This window comes from Ptiloglossa arizonensis, chromosome 11, assembly GCF_051014685.1.
Source record: "Ptiloglossa arizonensis isolate GNS036 chromosome 11, iyPtiAriz1_principal, whole genome shotgun sequence".
In the NCBI taxonomy this organism is placed as follows: domain Eukaryota; kingdom Metazoa; phylum Arthropoda; class Insecta; order Hymenoptera; family Colletidae; genus Ptiloglossa; species Ptiloglossa arizonensis.
The window spans coordinates 9,833,125-9,854,906 of record NC_135058.1 but is presented as its reverse complement, the minus strand read 5'-3'; the positions used below and the strand labels follow the sequence as shown (position 1 = coordinate 9,854,906).

Here is a 21,782-nt window from a genome sequence, read left to right as displayed (position 1 = left end):
ACGGTGGAAATAAATCACGATTTTTCAACGGTTCCGCGGGATCGAATTATTTTTATCGGACGGTGGACTTCCGTTATCTGGTGACATTTCGCGCGTATTCAAAGTCACCGACAGACACCGAGGAGATAAAAAATTCACAAATCGATATCCTTTATCTGCATTAACACGGAACGGAGGCAGCGAAGGGGGGATGAAAACCCGATAGCGAGTCGCGGTTCATTGTTCCCAGAAGTTTGATCCCTTAACGCTCGTTGGACCTTATTTTGAAAAACGCGCGCACCGAGACCGGTAATTAATCGATGGTTGGCGATCGCAAACGCGACGATTCTTACGCGAAAGAATCTGTTTTCTCGAACGGAGAAACATGGAATAAGAATCTTTTCGAGATTTCGTTTTCGAGGAGATCGAATTTGAAAATGAAATTTAAAAATGGAATTTGAAAATGGAATTCGAAAATGGAATACGAAAATCGACGAAACGAACGCGCGCGTCTCTTCGTGATTTATTTCGCACGCGTGTTCGTAAAAATTGTAATACATTGTGCGTTCGATTGGAAATAATACAACAGGTTTTCGTCGCTTTATTCGCTCGTTTCGATGCTCGATAATTCCCTGTATAATAATAATTGTTAATAACGGTGCTCCTGTCGTGTGCTTGATAAATACGATCGATCCGAGTACTTAATGTATTCTCCGTCATTAATTCTTCGTTAAATTTGATGCTCGTTAAGGCCTCGAAAATAATGCACTTCACCGTCCAATTCACGCGTATCGTATCGTTCGAGTGTTCGTTAACTTCTTTACGACTTTTGCCATTGGATCGTTCACCGATTACGATTTATTAACGAACAAATCGTTCCCCCGTGCACCGATTTCGCGTTTCTCGGTCGAGTTAGAAGGAGAACGACACGTTTCGATCCCGCGTTCGGTATACTCGTTGTTGCGCACTTTGGCATAGAAATTTTAACGGAAATATTAATCGCGGATGACTCTTGTTATCGTCTGCGTTCAATTTTCCGCGTCTAGTTTACTCTTCGCGGTTGCTCATCGATCTAGATAGCGACGATTGAGAAATTATTGTTTGTAACGTTTGGTCGCGCAATCGTAATAAATCGTCGCGACTGAGAATTAAGTAAGACGTTATTGTTGATTCGTTCCAGTCAATATTTACAAACGGAGACCCGTCGATGGACGATCGAAATTTAAAGAACGATGCGATACGGTGCGAAACGCGATCGAGTAATTACGAGACTTTGCGTAATTTTTTCGCAAACGTACCGTCCACTCGTTGCTTCGATCTTGTACTTTAAAAGGCAACAACTCGTCGGTGTACGTTGCTCGACGAACGATAAGTATCACATCGAAAGAATACCCCTCGAAGTAGCTCAAGACGAGAGTTTTGCTCAATTTCGAACGATCCTACGATTTTTTTACACTCGACGATATCGCTGCCTCGGTTACTCTCCCGAAGATCTTTCGATATTTTTCCAACCGTGACACCGTCGTATCTGTTACATCCGTGACACTTGGTACACCAACGGAGGCGAAATTACCACCCGATTTGAATTTCGCGCGGAAACGAGTTCGATTATTTTTACCCGGAGCGGTGACAGAATATTCGAAACTATAAATAGACTGACCCTCGTACGATAAAAATTGATCCTCGAAAATGGTAACGTTCGTTCGCGAAGTGCGCGAAACAACAACGAGACGAGACAAGATGCGAGTGGTAAACGATCTCTTCTACGTGTGGTATAGCATCGGAGAAGAGAAACAAACTATGACACGAATAGATAAGAATATTATTTTCATGAACGTACCATCATTCCAGGCAGTCTAATGGAGCACGAGCGGCACGATAGCGAGAGATTTCCTTTTTACAGGGGGGCCACCCGGGCCTGTGGCCCTGGTTGGTGGGGGCCCACCATGCCCCTCCGCCGATCACTTCTTCGCGTCACTGTAATATCCGCACTAACACACTGTCGCGATTTCTTCCTCGAAGACGACGATCCCCACCGTTACAGATCCATGTTTTCTTCGGTTACGAACCGCGGCGGAATATTCTCAACGGAACTTGAAGGTCATTTTCTCGCGGCGCGTGGAACGCCTTTCGCTTTCGTCGTGGTCGTCGTGCGTCTTCCGCGCTTTTCCGTAAACGGTCGTCCCCTTGACGTAGTTTCCGTACCAGCGACGCGTGGACGACACCTTGTCCCGTAACGACCGCATATAACGGAAACGAGAAACGCAATCAACGCGTGGCGTCGACGAAACAGTCACCCGTCACCTCGACGACCAACGAATCAACGAACGAACGAACGAACGAACGAACGGTACACACACACACCGTCGTGGTTTTCCGTCACCGGTGTCACTAGCGCGAACACTCGGCCGAGAGTCTCGTATAATATTCTTTTACTTCGCTGTACAAACTTAGGTCTAACGCTTCCTTCCCCACCGAAGCGCGGTGGCTTCTCTTATTACGCGGGAACCCACCGGCTCGTATATGCCCGTAAAACTTAATGCCCTTCCAGATCACTTGACTAGCTGATATTCACCGTGTCAACTCGAAGTTCCCGCGCGCGAACGTCGACCAACGACGTGCGTGCACTCGCGGCGCTCTCCCCGCGGTTAACGCGACGCCGAAGAAAAAGACGCCGGGAATAGAATCGACGCTCCCGTGTCCCCCGAGCATATCACCGCACGCTCCCGTCGCGATTGGTCTCCCGCTCGACGCGAGCGCGCCCCTTTGTTCCGCGGGCCAAAATTCTCTGCTCGTTGAAACGAGTTTGCGTGCCGCATATCGTTCCGAACGGTTCCGTGACCTCCGAACTTTACGCGTCGAGTCTCTGTCTCTCTCTCTCTCTCTTTCTCTCTCTTTCTCTCTCTCTCTGTCACTGGCGATGCGAGCCACCGATAACACGTATTAACAACGTCTCGATAACGCTCACTCCGAAAAACAGTCGCCGCGCCGTAACGCCACCGACACTCTCTCCGCTCGCATACTTAATACCGACTTCCTCCGGCGAAAACTCGCCCCGAATTTGCATGTCAATGTCCCGCGTACGCTTCGACGACGCGCCAACGTGCGACACCAACGCGAAACGTTATCGAACTCATCACGACGACCATTTATACTTTATTCTTTCTTCGATTTTCCAGTTTTACTCGATTGGCCGTTATCGACGACGGAGGTACAATTGGACGAACGGTGACTGACCGGCGATGTTCGCGCGAACGTTGCTCGACGATAGTCTCTCTCTTTCTTTGTCTCTCTTTCTCTGACTCACTTTTCCGAATCGAGGTTAGGACGAGACCCTTCACTTCCGATGATAGAGCGCGAACGACGAGCGAGAATCACGTCGAAGCCAACCGCGTCGATTTTCCCTCGTAAATCGTCAACAGGTGGTTCGAGAACGTCGACTTGAAACACGCGTGCGAGAACAAGAAGAAACGTTCCTCGTAGCGGCACTCGAGCAACGGGAACACCGACTTCCGAATTACGATCCGAGGTACGATTCGTGACGGACGACGCTCGATCGCGAAAGATCGACGTCGCGAGACTTCGCGGCGGAACAGCTGATCCGCGCGAACACCGTATCTCTGTCGTCGCGAGACGGGCAAAGGGCACCGAAACTCGGATCTCGGTCGTTCTCCAAACCGGGGAAAAAAAAAGAAACTTTCCTTTCGAGACGCGTTCTTGTTACTGTCCTTTCGTTCACGGTCTCGCGATTCGACCGCGAATTGATTTTCGCTCGTGTGGAACCGCGGTTCGTGTTTGTCCCGCGCGTCGTTACACTGTCGGTACGTCACACCGGACGAAAGAAGACAAGTTGCACCGAACCACTGTTGTATCGTGCGTGACCCCACTGTACGCGCAGTCACACGTGTGCGTGTATATATTACGATAACTTTATTCCTCCTCTTTCTTCGCCGGCACTATCTGCCTTCCCTTTTCGTTCTCTCTCTGTCTCTTCTCCGCCGCGGAGACTCGACTATTTTTGTTGCGATGGAAGTAACGGCGGTAGTAGCACGCGTCAGCCCCCCACTCTTTATCAGGCTCGTTCGCTTTCCTTCCTCCTTCTTACGTTCTTCCCTTCCCACGTTCTCTTCTCCGCGCCGTGGCCGCCGTCCTCGTTCCCCGTCTTCCTCGTCGTCGTCGTCGTCCTCCTCGTTGTCGCCGTTGGCCCTTTGTTCTCTTTGTTTACAATGCACAGATCGGCCGGCACGTTGCCCCCCTGGCAGCAGACGGACGCCGGAAAGAAGAGGAGGAAGAGGTGGAAGAGGACGACCGGGTTTTTTCATACGCGAACATCGGCCGGCAACTCTCCACGTACGGCTCTCCTTTTCCTTTCCCCCGCCACTGTCTCTCGATTACAATGGGAATCGATCGGCGAAAATTCACCGCGAACTTTGACCAGCGTGCGCCTCCTCCTTTCGACGTGTCGCGCGTAATCGACGAACCACGCGCCGTTTTTTTTTTTTTCTATTTTACCGTTCTCCTCGTTTGCGAATCTTCTCTCTCCTGTTTTCTATCCTCGGTACGGCGACCACCTGAACCGCGGTACGATTGTTCTCGGATTGCTCCGCTCGAGATCGAGCCACGGGCTTCTCGGTGAGGAGGGAAAAAATTTGAAAGAGCGTGACGGCAGGGGTGCGTACGTGTCGAGAGAGAAGCGACAGACAGCGTATCGGAGAACACGAGGCACACGAGACGCGCGAGCGAGCGAGCGAACGGGCGAGCGATCGGATAGAGGCGTATGAGAGAAGAGGAGGAAGAGCAAGGACCTGTGTGCTCGTCCTATCGAAGTCCGCGAGCGATTGACTCCCGCGCGTCACAGCTTGAAACCGTGGCACGCGTGAGGGGAGCACGGGAGGGGATTCCCGCGGGAGGAGAGGCTCCGCGGAACGTGGGGAGATCGAGAGCGGGGTCGGGGTCGGGGGTGAGAGGGAAGAATCGGCGGCGGTGGCGGTGGCGGTGGCGGCGGCAGTGGCGGCGGCGGTGGCGGCGGCGGCGGCGGTGGCGGCGGCGGCGGTAGAACCAGGAGGTAACGCCAAAGAGGGACTGCGGGGAGAGGGGGGGCCCGCAACGTCCAGAGCGGAGGGGGGTGGGTATGGCGCGTGCCACTACACGCTAGCAGGTGGAGTGCGCGTGCCCAGAAATCTTCTCTCCGCTCTCTTCCCTCTCCTCTGGATCGTTCTTTCCTTCCTTCGCTCCTTCCCCCTTCCCGTTCGGTTCCCACCCTCTCTGTTTCTCTTTCTCTATCTCTCCGCAGTGGTTGTCTATGTTCGTAGTTGGTCCGGTTCGCAAATACGAGTACACCGCCACCTCCTTCCTTCTTCTTCGCTCGTTTCCGCGTTCTTCCGGCCGCGGTCGTTATTATTCCGTTTCTTGTCGCAGACGTACCCGTTCCGCCACTAATTTACCCGCGTTACGTTCTTGCACGGTGCGGTCCACTTACTTTGCCCGCTGCCGCCTCAATGGCACGAACGGAACAGGGTTACCGCTCGCACGGGATAACGTTTTATTTTCTTTCTGGTGAGCAACGGGGCGACCTCTTTCGAGACTCTGGTCAACGGGGCTGATAAATTCTTCGTGCTTCATTCGTCCTTGCCGCGGTTTTCTTCCGTATGCTTTTTGCGGTTGGCAACGCGCACGACGCGATTAGGCGGCATCGTAATTTCAACTCGTCGCACGATTCGAAGATTCCTGCACTCATAATATTTACGCTGTGCGGTCAGGTTATTCGCGTAGCCCGATAAGAGTTGCTAACGAAAGTCTCGGCTGCGATAACTGTCGAGGGCACGTAGCCAAGTCATCGTGACAAATTTAATATTGCAACAACCGCGAATCTTGCCGGGCCTTGGTACGACCGTTTTCGAACATTATCGGCGGCTGTGCGATCCAACAAGTAGCGAGCACCCTACCGTTGCGTTTCGATCGTTCGAACGATCGTGACGGTCACTCGGGCATCCAGCCGAGATTTTTAGAATCGCATCGACGATTCGAACTCGTGACGCGCACCCATACGTTTTCGATCACTTGCGTCGAAACGCGACACCACTTTCGAAACGTCCACTGTTGAAACAGCGTGTTCGACGCGACGAACGTACACGCTTCCGACGTTCGACGCGCGATTCTTCCTCGAAGCGTTTGTCTCGAAAAACTTGCTTTCGTTCGACTCGATTCGTCGCAAAAAATCGCCGGTCGGAAACTTCGATCGCGATAAGTGGAGACGTCGCGTCGTACGGTAACGCCGCGTACTTTCGACGTCCGTTGTCGGAGCTGTCACGCTGCGCACGTGGTTTGCAGGGAGCGCGAAACAACAACAAGCCCCACACAGAGAACCTGACGCCCCGAGGAGTCGCCAGCCACTGACTCTCTTCTCGATTCGACTCGATTCGGCTCGGTTCGACTGGCCTCGCCTCGCCTCGCCTCGCACCGTCCCGCTCCGTCTCGTGTCGTCTCGTCCCGTCTCGTATCGTCTCGTGCCGTATCGTCTCGTGTCGTCTCGTCTCGTCCCGTCCCAACCCGTCCCGACGCGCTATGCTACGGCACGCCGCACCACGCCACAGCGAAGCGCGCACGTAGTCGAAGCGTTCGGCTACGCTCGTCCCGAACCCGAGTCGACCCGAGGCAAGTCGTCACGACTCCGACTCCGACTCCGACTCCGACTCCGACTTCGACTCCGATTCGCGCACCACTCGTTCCGATCGGAGCTTTGCCTGCCCGTCCGCCTGTGCCTGCCTACTCGCTTTACACCACCCGCATGATGCCACCGACTACAAAACCTCGAGAGCCTCTCCTACTCGAACGGTGACTGTACCGTAACGCGTCTACCATGTATAGTTTCGATAGTCCTACGCTGTGTCAGTGCGGCGTTAGGCGAACGAAGCCGAGTCGATATGATGCACCGTGGAGCTGTGAGAACGCCGAGGCAGCGCGAGTGACGATCGACGTACATTGTTACGCGATGTGTACGTGTACGGTGTTCTTCGAACGTTGCCGAGCCCGGTATGCGCGACGATTCTAATCGTCGAAGAGAGTTAACGAACGACGCACCGGTGGAAAATTGAATCGATCGACGATCTAAATCGTTATACAAATATCTAAAATGCAATAATAAATTCAAACTATAAATTCTCTATTTAAAAGAACGTCTCTGGTCGAAAAGTATCGTATTCACCGTCTACGAATAAACGTGGATTCGGATTGTATTCTATTTACGGAGGTAACGATGCGAAAGGGACCAGAGACCGGTTCCAAGTTCGCGTGTTGTTCGCGTGCCGTTTCGAACGAGCGATAAAAACCCGGGGCATTGATTATTTTCCCACGAGGCGAACGGAGACACCGAAACTTTCTCCAAAACATAGAAATCGTTCGCACCCTGAACGGTATGGTCGTGAGCGCGACTTAAGCGGCTGCCGTGCAGCTGGCAGCGAAGCTTTTACACAGGCGCATTTGCGACACGTCGCCCGCACTCCCAACCTCCACCAACACTTTGCCGTTGCGTCATCACGGTTTCACGGTGTGCCGGGATTCGACAAGAAGAGAGCGCGCAAACGGGACCAGTGCGAGCGACGCATCTGTACCGATCCGCTTACACTTATTACAAATCCGCCAGTGATACTCAACCCAATTTAAGGGACGTGCGCGAGCGTGACGCATCGCTCGTCGCGCGTTCTCCTAACCTCGAGCCGCAGCGGTTCGTTCGCGTGCGTACGTTTCACGGATCGACGCTTATAGACGATTATTTTTTTATTATTTCGCGACGAGACGTCTCCCCGTAACGGGAAACCAGCAACGGATTTATATTTAACCGCGTCGCGCGCACGCGCGCGCGCGTGTGGACCAATCGACGCGGTTAGCGCGAAGTGCTTCATCGCGTACGATAATTAAGGATCGGATTCGGAGCGACGTTACCATCGACGATACTCGTCTCTCGTAACGAAATTAACAACTCGTACCTCGCGTGCAGGTATTGCGCGCAGATCGCCATTTGTAATTAAATGTCCCGACACGGTATCGCGAAGGCGCGATTGACCATCGTCCATCGAACATTCTTTGCATAGTGGACGTCGCGTTTCAATTAATATCGACTAGGATTCGCTAACGTCGATATTCAGTATATTTTCCAGAGATTCTTCAAAGAACCGTCGATATTCCCAATCGATACTTTTGAACGAAAGTTCGACGATTCACCCTCGTACGAAGTACAAATTTTTTTCTTTTCGATGTCGTTGCTTTATTTTTGTAATTAATCGAAACGTTCACTCTGAAACTTCTACGTTTTTGCAATTTAATATTTCCAAAGAATCACCGAAAGGATTAGTCGTTATAAGTGCGGAGGATGTTGAAAAAATTATTTCAACGAAAGTGGACGACCCGCAAGATTTGTCTCGAATGTAAATACATAGATGCGATGTAATTGTATAGCGCACGCGAGACACAGTGATCGGAAAAATGATTTTCGAAGAGTTCGATTTTTCAGCCCGTCGAATTCGATACGAAATCGATTCTTCAACGAGAATCGAGCACTCCTCGGTGTTGAGCTGTTAACCGTCGACGAACTTTCCATCGTCGCGCGACGCGATAATGCTCTCTCCCTTCGCAGCCGTGACGAGTTTTCCTCGAATCGTTAGATAATCAAACACGACGATTGGACTTCGAGGTAACGCGCGGAACGATTACGGAGAGATGCTGTAAACAGTTTCGGCGGTGAGACGTTCCGGTATCGGCGTTAACGAACGCGTAACCCGTCGGTGATCGGGGAGCGGCTCTGAGAAATACTGACCGATTTTAGAGCGTAATAAAGATAAGGCGAGATTAAGGGAAAGCGAGCCCCGACGAACGCAAGGGGAAACGTTCGAAAGCGGTGACGAGGCGAGGACGAAACACGCCCGAATATTTCCGTCTTGTATACAATGCCTTGTACAATTAAAGGTTGTGGACTGCCGTCGTATCGAACTCAATTGGCCCGTCCGATCTATTTTCGTGGCAGTGAATCATGGTAGATACGGTGTCTACTTTTACGTCACGTAGCGCGGACAGCGTGGGCGTGCAGGCTTGCGCGACCAGTGGTGGGGGAGCCGCGCGGTGGGGATAGCTGCTCGGTGGCCTTGAGCGGACGATTCCTTTTCGCCAGACTATAGAACTTACTCGGAATTTATCCGTGAAGCGTATTCACCGGGTCTGATCCGTAAATGTTCACCGAAATGGTTCTCAAACTTTGTAAAAATAGTCCCGTAACGGAAAAAAGTCTCTACGGCTGAAAATATGCGAAGAAAAACGTTCAAATTATCCATGTTTTTCAACTATTTAAAAAATTATCTGTCGTGCTTCTCGAAAATTGTAAAACGACCCTTTCCCTTTTAGAAGGTCCCCCAATTTTAGAAACATCGATACGGAAAGTTCAATTCAAGATACGAACCTGTAAATTTTTCAAACTTCCCTGTTCGTCCTCGATTGAGGTTTTCGACGCTCTTTCGATAAATGCGGCCGCAAGGAATAGATCTTTTTCGGTCTAGACTAAACAAAACCGACTCCCTTTCGAGCTCCCGGCTTCGAGTGTACGAAGATTCGAACTGTATCATTCGACAACACCTCGAACCTCGTACACCCTATGGATGAAACTTTCGCGAGGGGTACGAACCCGATTGCTTGATTTCAGGGTGGTGGGGAAATAAAGATGGAACAAACGCGGTCGTTTCGGCCTTTCCCGGCGCGGTTCGCGTGGATCTGTTCTCGCTCGATTCGCATCGGGTGTCCCGAAGTCCCGAACTCGAGAACGACGAAATTCTTCGGGACACGTCGACGATGCGGAATTAATGTTTAATTCGATTCGTTTCCCGCGCAACGAGGCGAGTCGGAGCGCCACCGGTGAATCCAATTAACGATACCCTTTTCTCGCACGCGCGAGACGAAGACGCGAGGAGGAGGAGGAGGAGGAGGAGAATGAGGATGAGGAGGTGGAAAGCCGGTGCGAGTCGGGGTGGCGCGCGTTTCGTCGACGAGTTATTAAAAGTTCCCGGGGACTCGATCGCGGTCGACGTTTCGGCGTATCGAACGCGTTCGCGCGCAGAAAAGAGAAACGAGAGGGAGGGGGAGGGGAGTGTGATGGTGGTGGGAGGCGAGGAGGGAAACAAATGCAATTTTCGCGGCGAACGAGCGCGGCGTTCCAACGTCGACCGCGGTTGTCCGCGGCGTTCCCGCATATTTTTAGGTTAGACTATTTTCGAAAATGCATGGAAGGGAGGGCGGGTGGGGGACGGAGGTGGTTTGGGGGGAGTGACGCGCGGGACGGTGGTGCGCGACAGAGCGGGGGAGAATACCGATCGTTCGTTTCTCTTTTTTTCACAGCACCGTCGGTATCTCCCGGCTCGTTTTCGCCCACAGTCACGGAAAAAGAAGCCAGCGCCGGTATTATCCGCACAATGCACACACAGAAGAAAGGATTCCGCGAGAGGAGCGCGTGCAACGGAGAGAGACGATGGTAAAGAGAGAAAGAGAGAACGAAAAAGGGACGGACGAAGAAGAAGGGGAGAGAGATAGAGTGAGCGAGTGAGAGAGAGAGAGAGAAAGAGAGTAAGAGAGAGAGAGGCGAGGTCGATGCCGCCTTCTACTGATTTGCGAGATCACTCTCTCCCTCTGGTCTCTTTCTTGCCCCCTCTCTTTCCGTGCAATCCACCTTCTCTCCCGCTTTTTCTCTCATCGCAACTTGTCACCCTGCCAGTCCCTCCTGTTTCTGGGTTTGCTGTTCATCGGAATGCGAGAGTACTCTCCTCTCGACCTCCTTGACGATACGCCTGGTAGAACCGACTGATTTTCTGTCCCATTGCTTCTGTCGCGTCCCTATTTATCGTTACAATTATTGTACCGCGTGCTTCTCCACGATAGCGGGTGCACCAAACGCGTCACCTCGCTGGATTCTAGCTCTCTCTCTCTATTTCTCTCTTTCACTCTCTGTCTCTCTCTCCCTCTCTCTCTCTCTATTTCTCTATTTCACTCTCTGTCTCTCTCTGTCTCTCTTTCACTCTTACGCGATACTAGCCCGTTCGAGCGTGACACGACATCGTCTTGCGAGCCGTTTTAATCGAAGACCATGGGTGCGAAACGCTCGCCAAAGTCCTCGTCCTTTGTCGCCGCGAGTTTTATCTCGCTAGTTGAAAAATTGCGAAAAGAATTTATTTCTCGGATATTTCGCGCACCGCGAAACGACCGATACCGAAATTAAAGAAATAGCTGGATTTGGAGAGCTACCGGATGAAACATTTCTTCGACCAACGAGGATTGTTTTTCTTGAATTCTTTTATCGAAAAATACAATTTTCAACGCGGCACGATCCGTTTCGTAAGCATGGAAGTACAGTTTTCTTGCATTGTTTCAAACAGGTCTAAGTTTTCCAGTAAAATATTCACACGTACTTGTTACTTGGGTTTTCGAGATTATTTACTTATCAGTTCGAGTGTCTTGTTCTGTTCGCGTAATTGAAATTGAGTTGAAGCATTTAATTGAAATTAATATGGCACTCTTTTCTTAAAACAAAAGAAGGTAGTTTAAAAGAAAAAATGGAAACCGTTATGGGTTATACATGGACTAAACGTGTGTCAGGATCGTGTTGGGTTTGAATTAAATCGAGGTAGATTTGAATTATCTTTGGATTAGTTCTAAGTTAGGTCTGCGTCAGCTTGAGATAGGTCCAGGAGAAATTTACGTTAGGTCAGGGTTAAGTCTGTAATTAAATTAAGCTGTAGTAGTTAAGATAGATCAGTGCCAGGTTCATCAGATTCAAGTTAGGTCTAGCGTGTGATTCAAGTAAGTCGAAGTAGATTCGTATACGTCTCGACGAAATCGTAATTAAAAACTCCAGATGTACAACGAGACAGTAGACAAATTATAATACAAAATAACACGATTTACCATTTATCACGAACGAAGAATCGCATTGCAGATGAGAAAGATAACGAACAAAAAAAAAAAAAGAAAAAACGAAAGATCATCTTCGTCGCTGACCAAACTGCCAACAACGCGAAAAAGCACGAAGCGGCGTATCATCGTCTCGTGTATCTGCGCTTCGTCAGACGTGTTAAAAAAAAAAAAAATTACCAATGTCGACACTTCTACAAGTTTATCCCGACATCTCTTAAAAAGAACGGATAAAAACCCGTTAGAAAACAATTTGAATAGTCCGTAATACCGAGAACGAATATTAACAGTAACTTCGTATAAATTCGTTTACTTCGTTCGCAAAAATCTTTCCCGATCCGCAACTGCAGCACCAAATTTCGAAGTTACATATTTCAAAACTTTGATCAAATCTACTCGAATGGAAGATGATTCCGATATTTCGAAATCGTCCGCAAAAATTCCGAATGCTCCAACATCTTATCGCAGCCGAGCACCGGATAGCGCAACTATTGCGATATTAAATCCGCGTCGTTTCTTCCACCGTTGGATATTTACTTGGCAGCGGCGCGCTGTCCGCGAAAAACCCAACCCCTAATTCTTCCAGGCGCGCGGGAAATTATGAAACAGTTTATCATCGACGGTATCCGCGAGCGCGGCGAGTGCGCACCGAAAACACGGGAAGAAAAATATTAACCAACAAAACGCGACGGTTCTCGTACCGTCGTATCAAGATACACGCGCGAAAAACGCGCTCTCGGCGGAGGGTTAAATAAACGAGGTTCAAAAAGGAGGCGCACGGGTGGGGAGTTGAAAATAAATACAATACGAGAAGCATTTTTATATCTCGTACGCGGTACCGCCGCTCACCGTGTGTATTCCCCCACCACTATGGCCAGGAATCCGCGCTAACGAGCCAACCGTTCCATAGAGTTCGTCGCAAAAAGCCCCTTAAGGATGACAAATTTCAATTACTCGCGCTCGCGCGAGTTGTTCCCTCGTCGGTGGATCGCGGTGCACCGCGCGCGGTAACTCCGCTCGCTAGAGTCCGTGTTCTCCGATTTATCTCGGGGCGTGCGCGTAATCGCGCGATTCCAGCGAAACCTGTCGTCAGCGAATTCCAACGGCGAACAAAGAAGTCGAGACTCGTCGCTTTGGACATTAGCGGGAGCAGGAAAGCCACGCGAGAAGATTCTCGTCCCCGACTACTTATGTGTATGCCCAGCGGGCCGCCAAAAGGTAAAACCGAACCGAGCGTGCGAGCCTCGAAAGATTCGGGCCCGATCGCGTCTTGCCGCGCGTTTATTCAAATAAATGCGCAAGCGCGCGCGCCTGCCTCCTCGCTGTATGTGCACCGGACACGACCAGTGGAAACGTACACGCGCCAGCGCGCACGGAAATAAAAACGCTCGTAACGTACGGCGAAACGCGTGCGATCGCTGTGACCCGCGTCAACTCGACGCTGGAATGCATTGGGTTTGCGGTGATTGCGTTTCGTTCGACGAACAAATTTTAAATTGCTTCAGTTTCGGAATCGAAGATTTTCAGTTCCGGATTTGGCAAAATTTTTCGACTTCGAAACTAAATAGGATATATTTGATACGTTTGAATTAAGTAACTGGTTCTCGACTTTAGTTTTTGTATCCTTGTCGTTGTATCTAACGCGATTTGAAAGAGGAATTCTATAATTCTAACTTCAAGTTTTTCCCCACCCCGCTTTCGTGTACAACGATCCGGATTTTGTTGCTCGAAAGCGATCACAATCAAGCACTACACAATTCCAATCCTTCTCGTTGTATTCCATACTATCTAAAAGAGGAATTCTGTAATTCTAGCTTCAAATTTTTCCCCACCCCGCTTTCGTGTACAACGATCCGGATTTAGTTGCTCGAAAGCGAGCAGAACCGAGTACTTTCGCCGCGCTTCCCCGCTTCTATCTTGAACTCGAACGGGCGATAAATTTCGCCGGTGCAAAAAGTGAACGGGGCTCGTTGAAAAAGAAAAAAAATCCCGTATCGATGGAACACACGGGCAGGTGTAACGATACGAAGCCACGTTCGCGAAGCCACAATGTTCGTACGCGACTCGTGGAACGACTCCGGAGAACGCAACTCACGTGCTCGATAATTTTAAATACGTACACGGCGGCTCGACGCGACCTGTTCCACGCGAGTCGGCGGCGTCGGCCGCGATACAACATTGTCATTTCGTAACTCGAATCGCCCCTGGATAATAACATCATTTTCCGTGCTCGTGGCCCCCTCTCCCCCGTCGTATTCCACGGAACGAGAGTTCCGGCGTTAATTGGCACCTTCTCCCGTTGCACCGATCGCAATTTAACGTCAGATTCACCGTCGATTAGGCGTGTCGTCCCCCTTAACCCCCTCCACCCTCCGCCGGTTAATTACACGCCTCGCGCGAACATCGATGAGAATCACTGGCCGAAGAATGACATCTACTACCTACTTACTTGTTTCCATTAGAGCCTCAGAAGTGTGCACGGACCCGACAGTGTGTTTATACAACCACGGGGCTCCCGGAGCCGCTCGGTGTATCGTGCATCTACGTAACTGAATCACGCTCGTCGCCCCGGCTAAACAGATCCGTTCCCGGTAAATGAGATTCCATGGAAATAGACGACGAGGCTTGACCATGAATGAGAAACAGCCCGACCATCGGTGCAACCGCTGTCGAACGAATTAAAAAAAAAAAAAGGAGAGGGGAAAAGGAAGTAGGGATAAGGAACGCAAAAAAAAAGAATAAACGAAATCGATCTCTCGAAAATACTCGAGGAGTGGATCTCTTACCGGAAAATCCGCGATCGTTTTGGAGAACATCGTGAGACACTTACCTGCAAGAAAAAGAAAATTTCGATTAGTTACGGTGCTACGTAAATGTATTCGATTACTAGTTACAGGTGAAATTGCGATAAGAGTTAAATCGAACTCGATACGACGGGATTGAGTATTTGGTTAGGATACCTTTGAGTATTTTTCCAAAATAGATTTCATCGAGTTTGGAATTTTTCGATAAACACGTAACGAGGACTGTTGGTTTCGTCGAGATTATACGTGAGCGCGATGTCGTTTGTTAAGAACAAAAGTGCGAGTTAAGCGATACCGACGATAACTTGGTGGCAATTTTGCACAGGTTCCCGTGTAAGTTAGATAAACTCGGTGTATTAAAATTGTAACGCGAAACGTTCGTTAAACGATTCTCGTGAATAAATTTCATCGAACGAGTAGTCGTCCGATAATTATGCAACTACGACCGTTTTCTTTGAGATTATCTATGATTCTGTAGAATCTCTCGGGACTCGTCTGGGTCGTTTGGCCCGTTGCCACGGCAACCGTTTCCAACGGTCCCAACCTGACACTATCCCCACTCCTTCGCTCCTCGAACGGAAACTCTACTCGTTGAAACAGGAATTTTGTTGAATCTGTTACTGTTACAACTGAATCGATTCCTGGCAATCGTAAAAGCCTAAAATTTTGACAAAAAACAAAAAATAAACTTTGCTCGCGAGTAATAAATATCGAATCGAGTCGAACGGATTACGAATACATTAAACACAATTTGTTGGTAGTCGAGGTGATCCATTGTTCTCTCAACGGTACTCTCAATTTCTCTCAAATTCTTCCATCTGTGTCTACGTCTTATTTACGCGGTACTATAGTCGAATGAAAAATTAACTAGACAAAAAATTTCCAGGATGAGAAAAACATTGCGATAAGAAGAAAAAACAATGCTTCTGACAACGTTGGAAAAGTTTCCAAACTCAAAGAAACTCTCAATTTCGAAACAACGATTCGAAAAAACTGGAGAACACGAAAGAGAAATTTGTTCTCGAGATTACAATGGTTCAATACGAGATTAAAAATGTTTATACTGTATCTCGTACGGTCCAGACTTGACGTCACAGAATTCGCTCAAAAATCGATCCACACTTTTTGGACATCTGACTCGATCCAACGATTCAAAATTCTGTATCTAAGAAATACAGTATTGCCTCGTTACGGGTCGTCATTCGTGCCTCGTTATAAGTCTTATATCCCCTTCACTGCTCCAGTTGCTGCGAGGAGCGCGACAGACTGCGAACGAGAGAGAGAGGACACGATAGCGGCAAACCATAAAGTTTACTCGAGTCTTTGGCGGCTTTAACAACCAATCTTGTATCGCTACGATCTTTAAATTTCGTTAACTTTCATTCCCTATTTCCAATGCTCTTTCCTGTAATAATAAACCCATTAGTAGATTTCTCACGCTGTTCTAAGAACCACGTCTGCTGTTTTCTAAATCCTTTCTTTTCAAATTTTTGTTCAACCTCTTTCTTTTCAAATATTTTTTCAACCTCTTTCTTTTCAATTTCAATTCGAGGACTCCTTTAACTACACAACTTCTTAATTTACTTTTTACTGTTTCTGTACAGATTTGACACTGCTCTATTAAATCGAGAATAATTCCTTCCACGGCGTTCAACTTCTTAAGGAATGTCAATCATCCTTTCTGTCGTTAACGAGCTTCTTTTCCAACCTGTGATAATTAAACAATAATTCAACTATAATAATACACGCAGTTGCAATAATAATCTTAACGGTACAATTTATTACAATTTTTCAAAATACAAATAACCTTTTCTTCTCAAATGGAATCCGTGAATTAAAATTAAAAAAGAACTGTACACAAAGAATTCTGAAAACCCGTCTTCTGAAGTGGTGTTCAGAACAATAAGGAAACCACTAATGGGTTTATTATCACAGGAGAAAGCATTGGAAATAGGAAATTAAATTTCCCTGTATTCAGTGTCAGTGGATGCTGGTTAAATTCAAAGATCACGGTACAAGATTAATTATTAAAAGACTCGGGTGAACTTTACCGAAAACTAGGAAGAACTGCGAAACGGAGGACTGTTTCGTTGCAAGTCGTGTCTGTCGTCCAACTGGACGACTTACAACGAGACAATACCGTATTCCGTCTTACTTTCTTTTCCCAAGCGCGAGTCGAAAATCTCCCGACCGAATTCTCGTCGGCGTTTCTCTTTCCGGGGTTAAAAGCAACGCGTGGAGTAGACATTGCCACGACTAGAGAGAGAGAGAGAGAAAGAGAGAGAGACACGAGAGTAAGGGCAAGGAGGAACGATGAAAGGAAGCTCGAAAGAGGACGCAAGGAAGGCTGAGACGAGCGACAGTGTTTACTCTTGAGAACGCCATCCATGATCCCGAGAAACCGGGTCACGAATATCTTACGCGTCTCGCGTTTTTACATTTTCTTCATCGAGAGGAGACACCGACGACGATTATCCACGAGTGATCGCGTCGACCAGAACGAACCAAATATCCTATCCAACCATTGGTCGTTAGTTTTCGATCCTTTTGTATTCCTAAATTTTTTTTTCTTCAAACGATTCTCGCAGTTGGTAATTGTTTCTCTATAGTCAGCCTTTTGGCGAAACCGAAAGGTTCGCGAATAGTTATGAGTTTTACGATTAAAATGGTACACATAGATGATGTTTACCGTAACAGAGAATGTATCGATCTTTGGCACCGCTCCACAGTTTGAGAGCCACTGGTGTACACACGTGAAGTCGTTTTTTAGCTCGTATTAAATAGGTGACTTTTAACCACCGTGACGGCGAAGCCTTTCATCGTACGACGATCCGGTGAATTTGTATTTTCTAAAGTTTACGACACTGTTACTCTTGAATTGTTCGTCGATCGGAATTGTGTTTTTTTCTTCTCTTTGGGTCGAACCACGAGCTCGAAAGGATCGAGGATTCTTTTTCGAGAAAGTGTCGCAAGCTCGAGAAGGTCGAGGAACTTTTTTAAACGAAGAACACACTTGAACGCGTGGCCTGTGCAGCGTTGCCTCGCTAACTGTCGCGGTTTCCGCCTCGTTAATTGCGCGCAGTCGTCTTCGCAACTGGGATCTTATTTTTAATACTTCTCACTCTTTGATCTTATCTTATGTGATCTCGTTGTTTCTCTCTCTCTCTCTCTCTTTATCGTCTTTAACGTACTTAGAAGACAATAGGTTGAAGAAAAATAATCTAACTAAATTCCCGGAACAGGTAAATATTTTTTATGCACGGAATTTGAATCGTAGGATCGAATCAGATACCCAAGAAGGTACACAGTCAATTTTTGAGCGAATCAGAATTTCCATAGCGTCAAATCCGGATCGTACGACGCGCGGAATAAATTTTCCTCTCGCGATTTCGAACTTTTTCGAACCGATGTTTCGAAATCGAGAGATCGAGTTTCTTAAAGTTGCGAAACTTTTCCAACGTTGTCAGTAGCATTGTTTCGTTTTTATCCCAATGTTTCTCTCGCGTTGGAATTTTTTTTACGTTAAATCCGTTTACGCTCCAATCTCTCCGATACGTCGAACGATATCGGATATTACGATACCAATGGTACAGAAACCGAAATACCACGTAACGACGAAGCCAATTTCGAAGACGGTACGATGCGTCGAGAATCGAGACATAATTTCTCGCACGATTCTACTTTAGCGTCTCGAGTTAAAGTTCACTTATCGGTAACGTTATCGTAGCCACCGTCTCTGCCATCGATGCACTTGATCTTCGAGACGCGAGTGGAACGCGTTCGTTAAGGTTGCCACGTGAATATTAATTAGTTTCGCGGAACAAACGGTGCAAGTAAGTAAGCGGAACAATTCTCGAACGCTTTTCAAAGAACCGTTCTCCGTTTCTTTTATCATTCCTCTTCTTTTATTTTTCTTCTTTTTTATTATTTCTCTCCTCCCTTTCGTCCGTCGCCCCGACGTTTTAAACGTCGAACGGGAATTCACGGGATCGATCTGTTTAATTGTATCGGCGTACCGTAGAAACGAGTGTTCTCGCTTCGTTGAAAAATTGCGGCGCATTATGTAACGCGATATTGTTACGTAAATGAATTGTTGTACGATGAAAGCCTACCACGGTTGCGTGGAATAAATTGTGGCGCCTTTATTCCGTTATCGATTTGTTTAATTCCATTCTCGAAGGAGGAGGACGAAAGACTGCTCGAAGCCCCTCGATGATGCCCCGTGTTCTGAATTTCATTTTATAATTCGTAACCCTCCGACTATACGTGTACCTGTTCGCTCGACCATTTATTTACCCAATCTACGCGTCTACGTACACATAGACGCGTCTAAATATTTAACCATTTAATCGTTCGACGATCTGAATATTTGACCCGGTCGGCTGCCTAATTACCTGTCTATTCGAGTGACTATCTGATTACCCGATTATCTAACTCGGAATGGTGTACAACTGGCGGCTCGGTAGTCGCGCTCGGCTATTGCGTTTATTCCACTTCCTTCGTTCGTAGCTTATGGTAGGCCCGGTGTCGGTGGTGGGGATGGACGTTGCTTCGGCTAGCGCGACCGGCTCGCATTTAAGCTACGTTTTCACGTGACGGTATCGTCGCGACACCGTACCGATTCTTGGGTACAAGACCGTTCCGCCCTATACGAGATTCGTTACTTTTATTAGGTCGTTTGGAAAGTCATTTCGTTCTCCAAAATGGAGAATATATAATTTGATAAAACGTTTGTACTCTCTGAAATAATCGTGGTTCATTTTCACCGGAAAAGAACAAAATGATAACCCAATAGAATATGGGTAATACAACCCAATAGAATGCCTTGTAATCAATTTAACGTACATTAGCGTCGTTCTTGAAAGGATAAAGTTCGTCGTTAGAAAATCGATAATTTCAGATTGCACGGTAGCGATACGATCGTGACCAACGTAGAGGGAAAAGTAAACTAAATATTATCAAGGAGTGGGGGAAGATACAGTAGACAGAGTGGGAGAAGTAACGGGTGTTTTTATTGTATTGTAGTTAAGTGTACCGTTTTATTGTAGCTTGTACTTGGTATACATAGTGGGAGAAGTGTAACGGGTGTAACTATTGTATCGTAGTCAGATGCACCGTTATACCTAACTGTACTTATTTTTCTGACTAGGCTGATCGCGACGATCCTGACGCGAAAACAAGTCACGTGAAAACGTACCTTTACAAATCTGATTCGACCACTTGACCGACTACCGGATTATCGTACTATCTCGATCATTCGACCGTCTAATTTATCGTTCCACGGTCGAAATAATTTTCGCTATCGCCTGAAAAAGGCACTTCGATGCTACGAAGAATAATTTCGTTTCGAGCGATACGTAAACGAGATCGAAAATACGAATCGGGACACATCGATCCTCTAAACGGTAATTTCTTCTCGGTGGAAAATTACAATACGGTATTCTCTTCTGCGCGAATTAATCGAACTTCGATGCCCGCTAATCTAGTTCACGATACTACTATTAGCGCTAGACTACTTCGAGTACATTGTCGGAAGTCCCGCAAGAGACAATTTGTCCCGTCAGGCTGGCCCTTTTGGCACGACATCGGTGCGCTATATCGATTAATGGACTTCCGTGTAGGTCGACGTCCGTACGGTGGATGATTTTTTTCCAGATATTTTCCAGGAACTCGTGAACCGTTTTTCGAAGTTTACCCCGTTGATTTCGCTGGTGGAACTTGGTCGTTACGAGAGGCTTGGACGTTGCGAATAATACGTACCAGGTTGTTCGATAAGTTTCGTCGTTTTCTTTTCCATTGTGAAAATATACCGTGACGTTTGAACTTTGAACAAGTGTAAATATACGAACGAGTCGACGGATCTGCACGAAACTTCACACGTGTTCACCAAACGGTAGTGCCATCTTTAGAAAAATAAAACAACGAAGCTGACAGTTTGATTTCTTATCGAACGACAAACTTATCGAGCTACTTATTACGATCAATCGAAGTTCAATTCGGATACGTTCAAGTAGTTATTTTATAGGTACAATAATTTCAATACGAGTATTATTTCGGTTCTCGATGTCTTCGAGTTGAAGTTTCAGTGTTTCGCAAAGTTGCCACGACCTTGGTGTAAAAACATATTTACCTTCTCTCTCGTTAAATTCGAAAAGTAAGCACTTTTGAATATTAATTATCTTTCTGAAAGTAAGTCAACCCAAGTTTACGTTCACGTGTACTTAGTTTCTCCCTTAAAATTTGATCGAAACTTTGCAGATTTGTGGAGCCGTTGAAAATAAAGGATACCGATTTCTATCGACTGCGGTGATCCAAGTTCAAGGGATGAAACTACCCTTCGAAGATTCCCATCTTCTCTCGAAAAGTATCCTGGACGAAAGTTTCTTCGACAAATTCTGTACAGTTTCTAACAGTAAAAAAAACAAACTTTTACGATACTTGTTGCAATACTTTCGACGAACAACCACCAACGATCCCCCCTTCGATTTTCTCCAAATACCTTTCACGCATTCGCAATTAAAAACAAAACTCCTCGGTCCTCGTAACCGATATCTCGACAATCCGACTAATTTCTTTTCTCGAGTCGCCTTAACACTTGAGAGCAATTCTATAAATCGTTCGAAAACCTGTCCTCTGCGTACCCAAAACTAACCAAGACACCAAACTTTCATCCTCGTCTTAGAATTTCGAGATTCCATAACGACCAAAGAAACAGAAGAAAAAAAAAAAGAAAACACCCCCAAATGAAACATACTTTACACGTTACCGTATCACGGTGCACCCGGATGAAATTTCGTAAGAAAAAAAACAACAAAAAGAAAGAAAAACCAAGGTGGTCGTACGAAAGAAGGTAAGTATCGACGTGGTTCCTCGTTAGCAAGGAATCCTCTCATCGCGTCGGCTCGGACACGGCTCTCGTCGACTGTTTCGAAACTGTGGGTCGGTTCGATTTATCGACGACGAAGGGATGACTCCCGCGAAGCGTAGGGGCGCGTAAACGGGCAGGAGGGCGACGCTTGCATAAAGTGGTGGAAAATTCGGGTTGAAACCTGTGAA

The 21,782-nt window shown here is 47.4% G+C and overlaps 1 protein-coding gene across 7 annotated transcripts in view; it reads right to left on the bottom strand.

The window, feature by feature from the left end:
* Mam (neurogenic protein mastermind) overlaps nt 1-21,782 on the bottom strand; it is a 380,463-nt gene that overhangs the window by 172,888 nt on the left and 185,793 nt on the right. For 4 of the 7 annotated variants that reach the window (XM_076323067.1, XM_076323068.1, XM_076323071.1 and 1 more), the window contains exon 1: nt 1,820-4,307. The exons of the other annotated variants lie outside the window; for them this stretch is intronic. In XM_076323067.1, coding sequence (XP_076179182.1) covers nt 1,820-1,825 — 6 coding nt within the window. In that variant the 5' untranslated portion in view covers nt 1,826-4,307. Of the gene's footprint in view, nt 1-1,819; nt 4,308-21,782 lie in introns of those variants that run through there. 7 annotated transcript variants of the gene reach the window in all.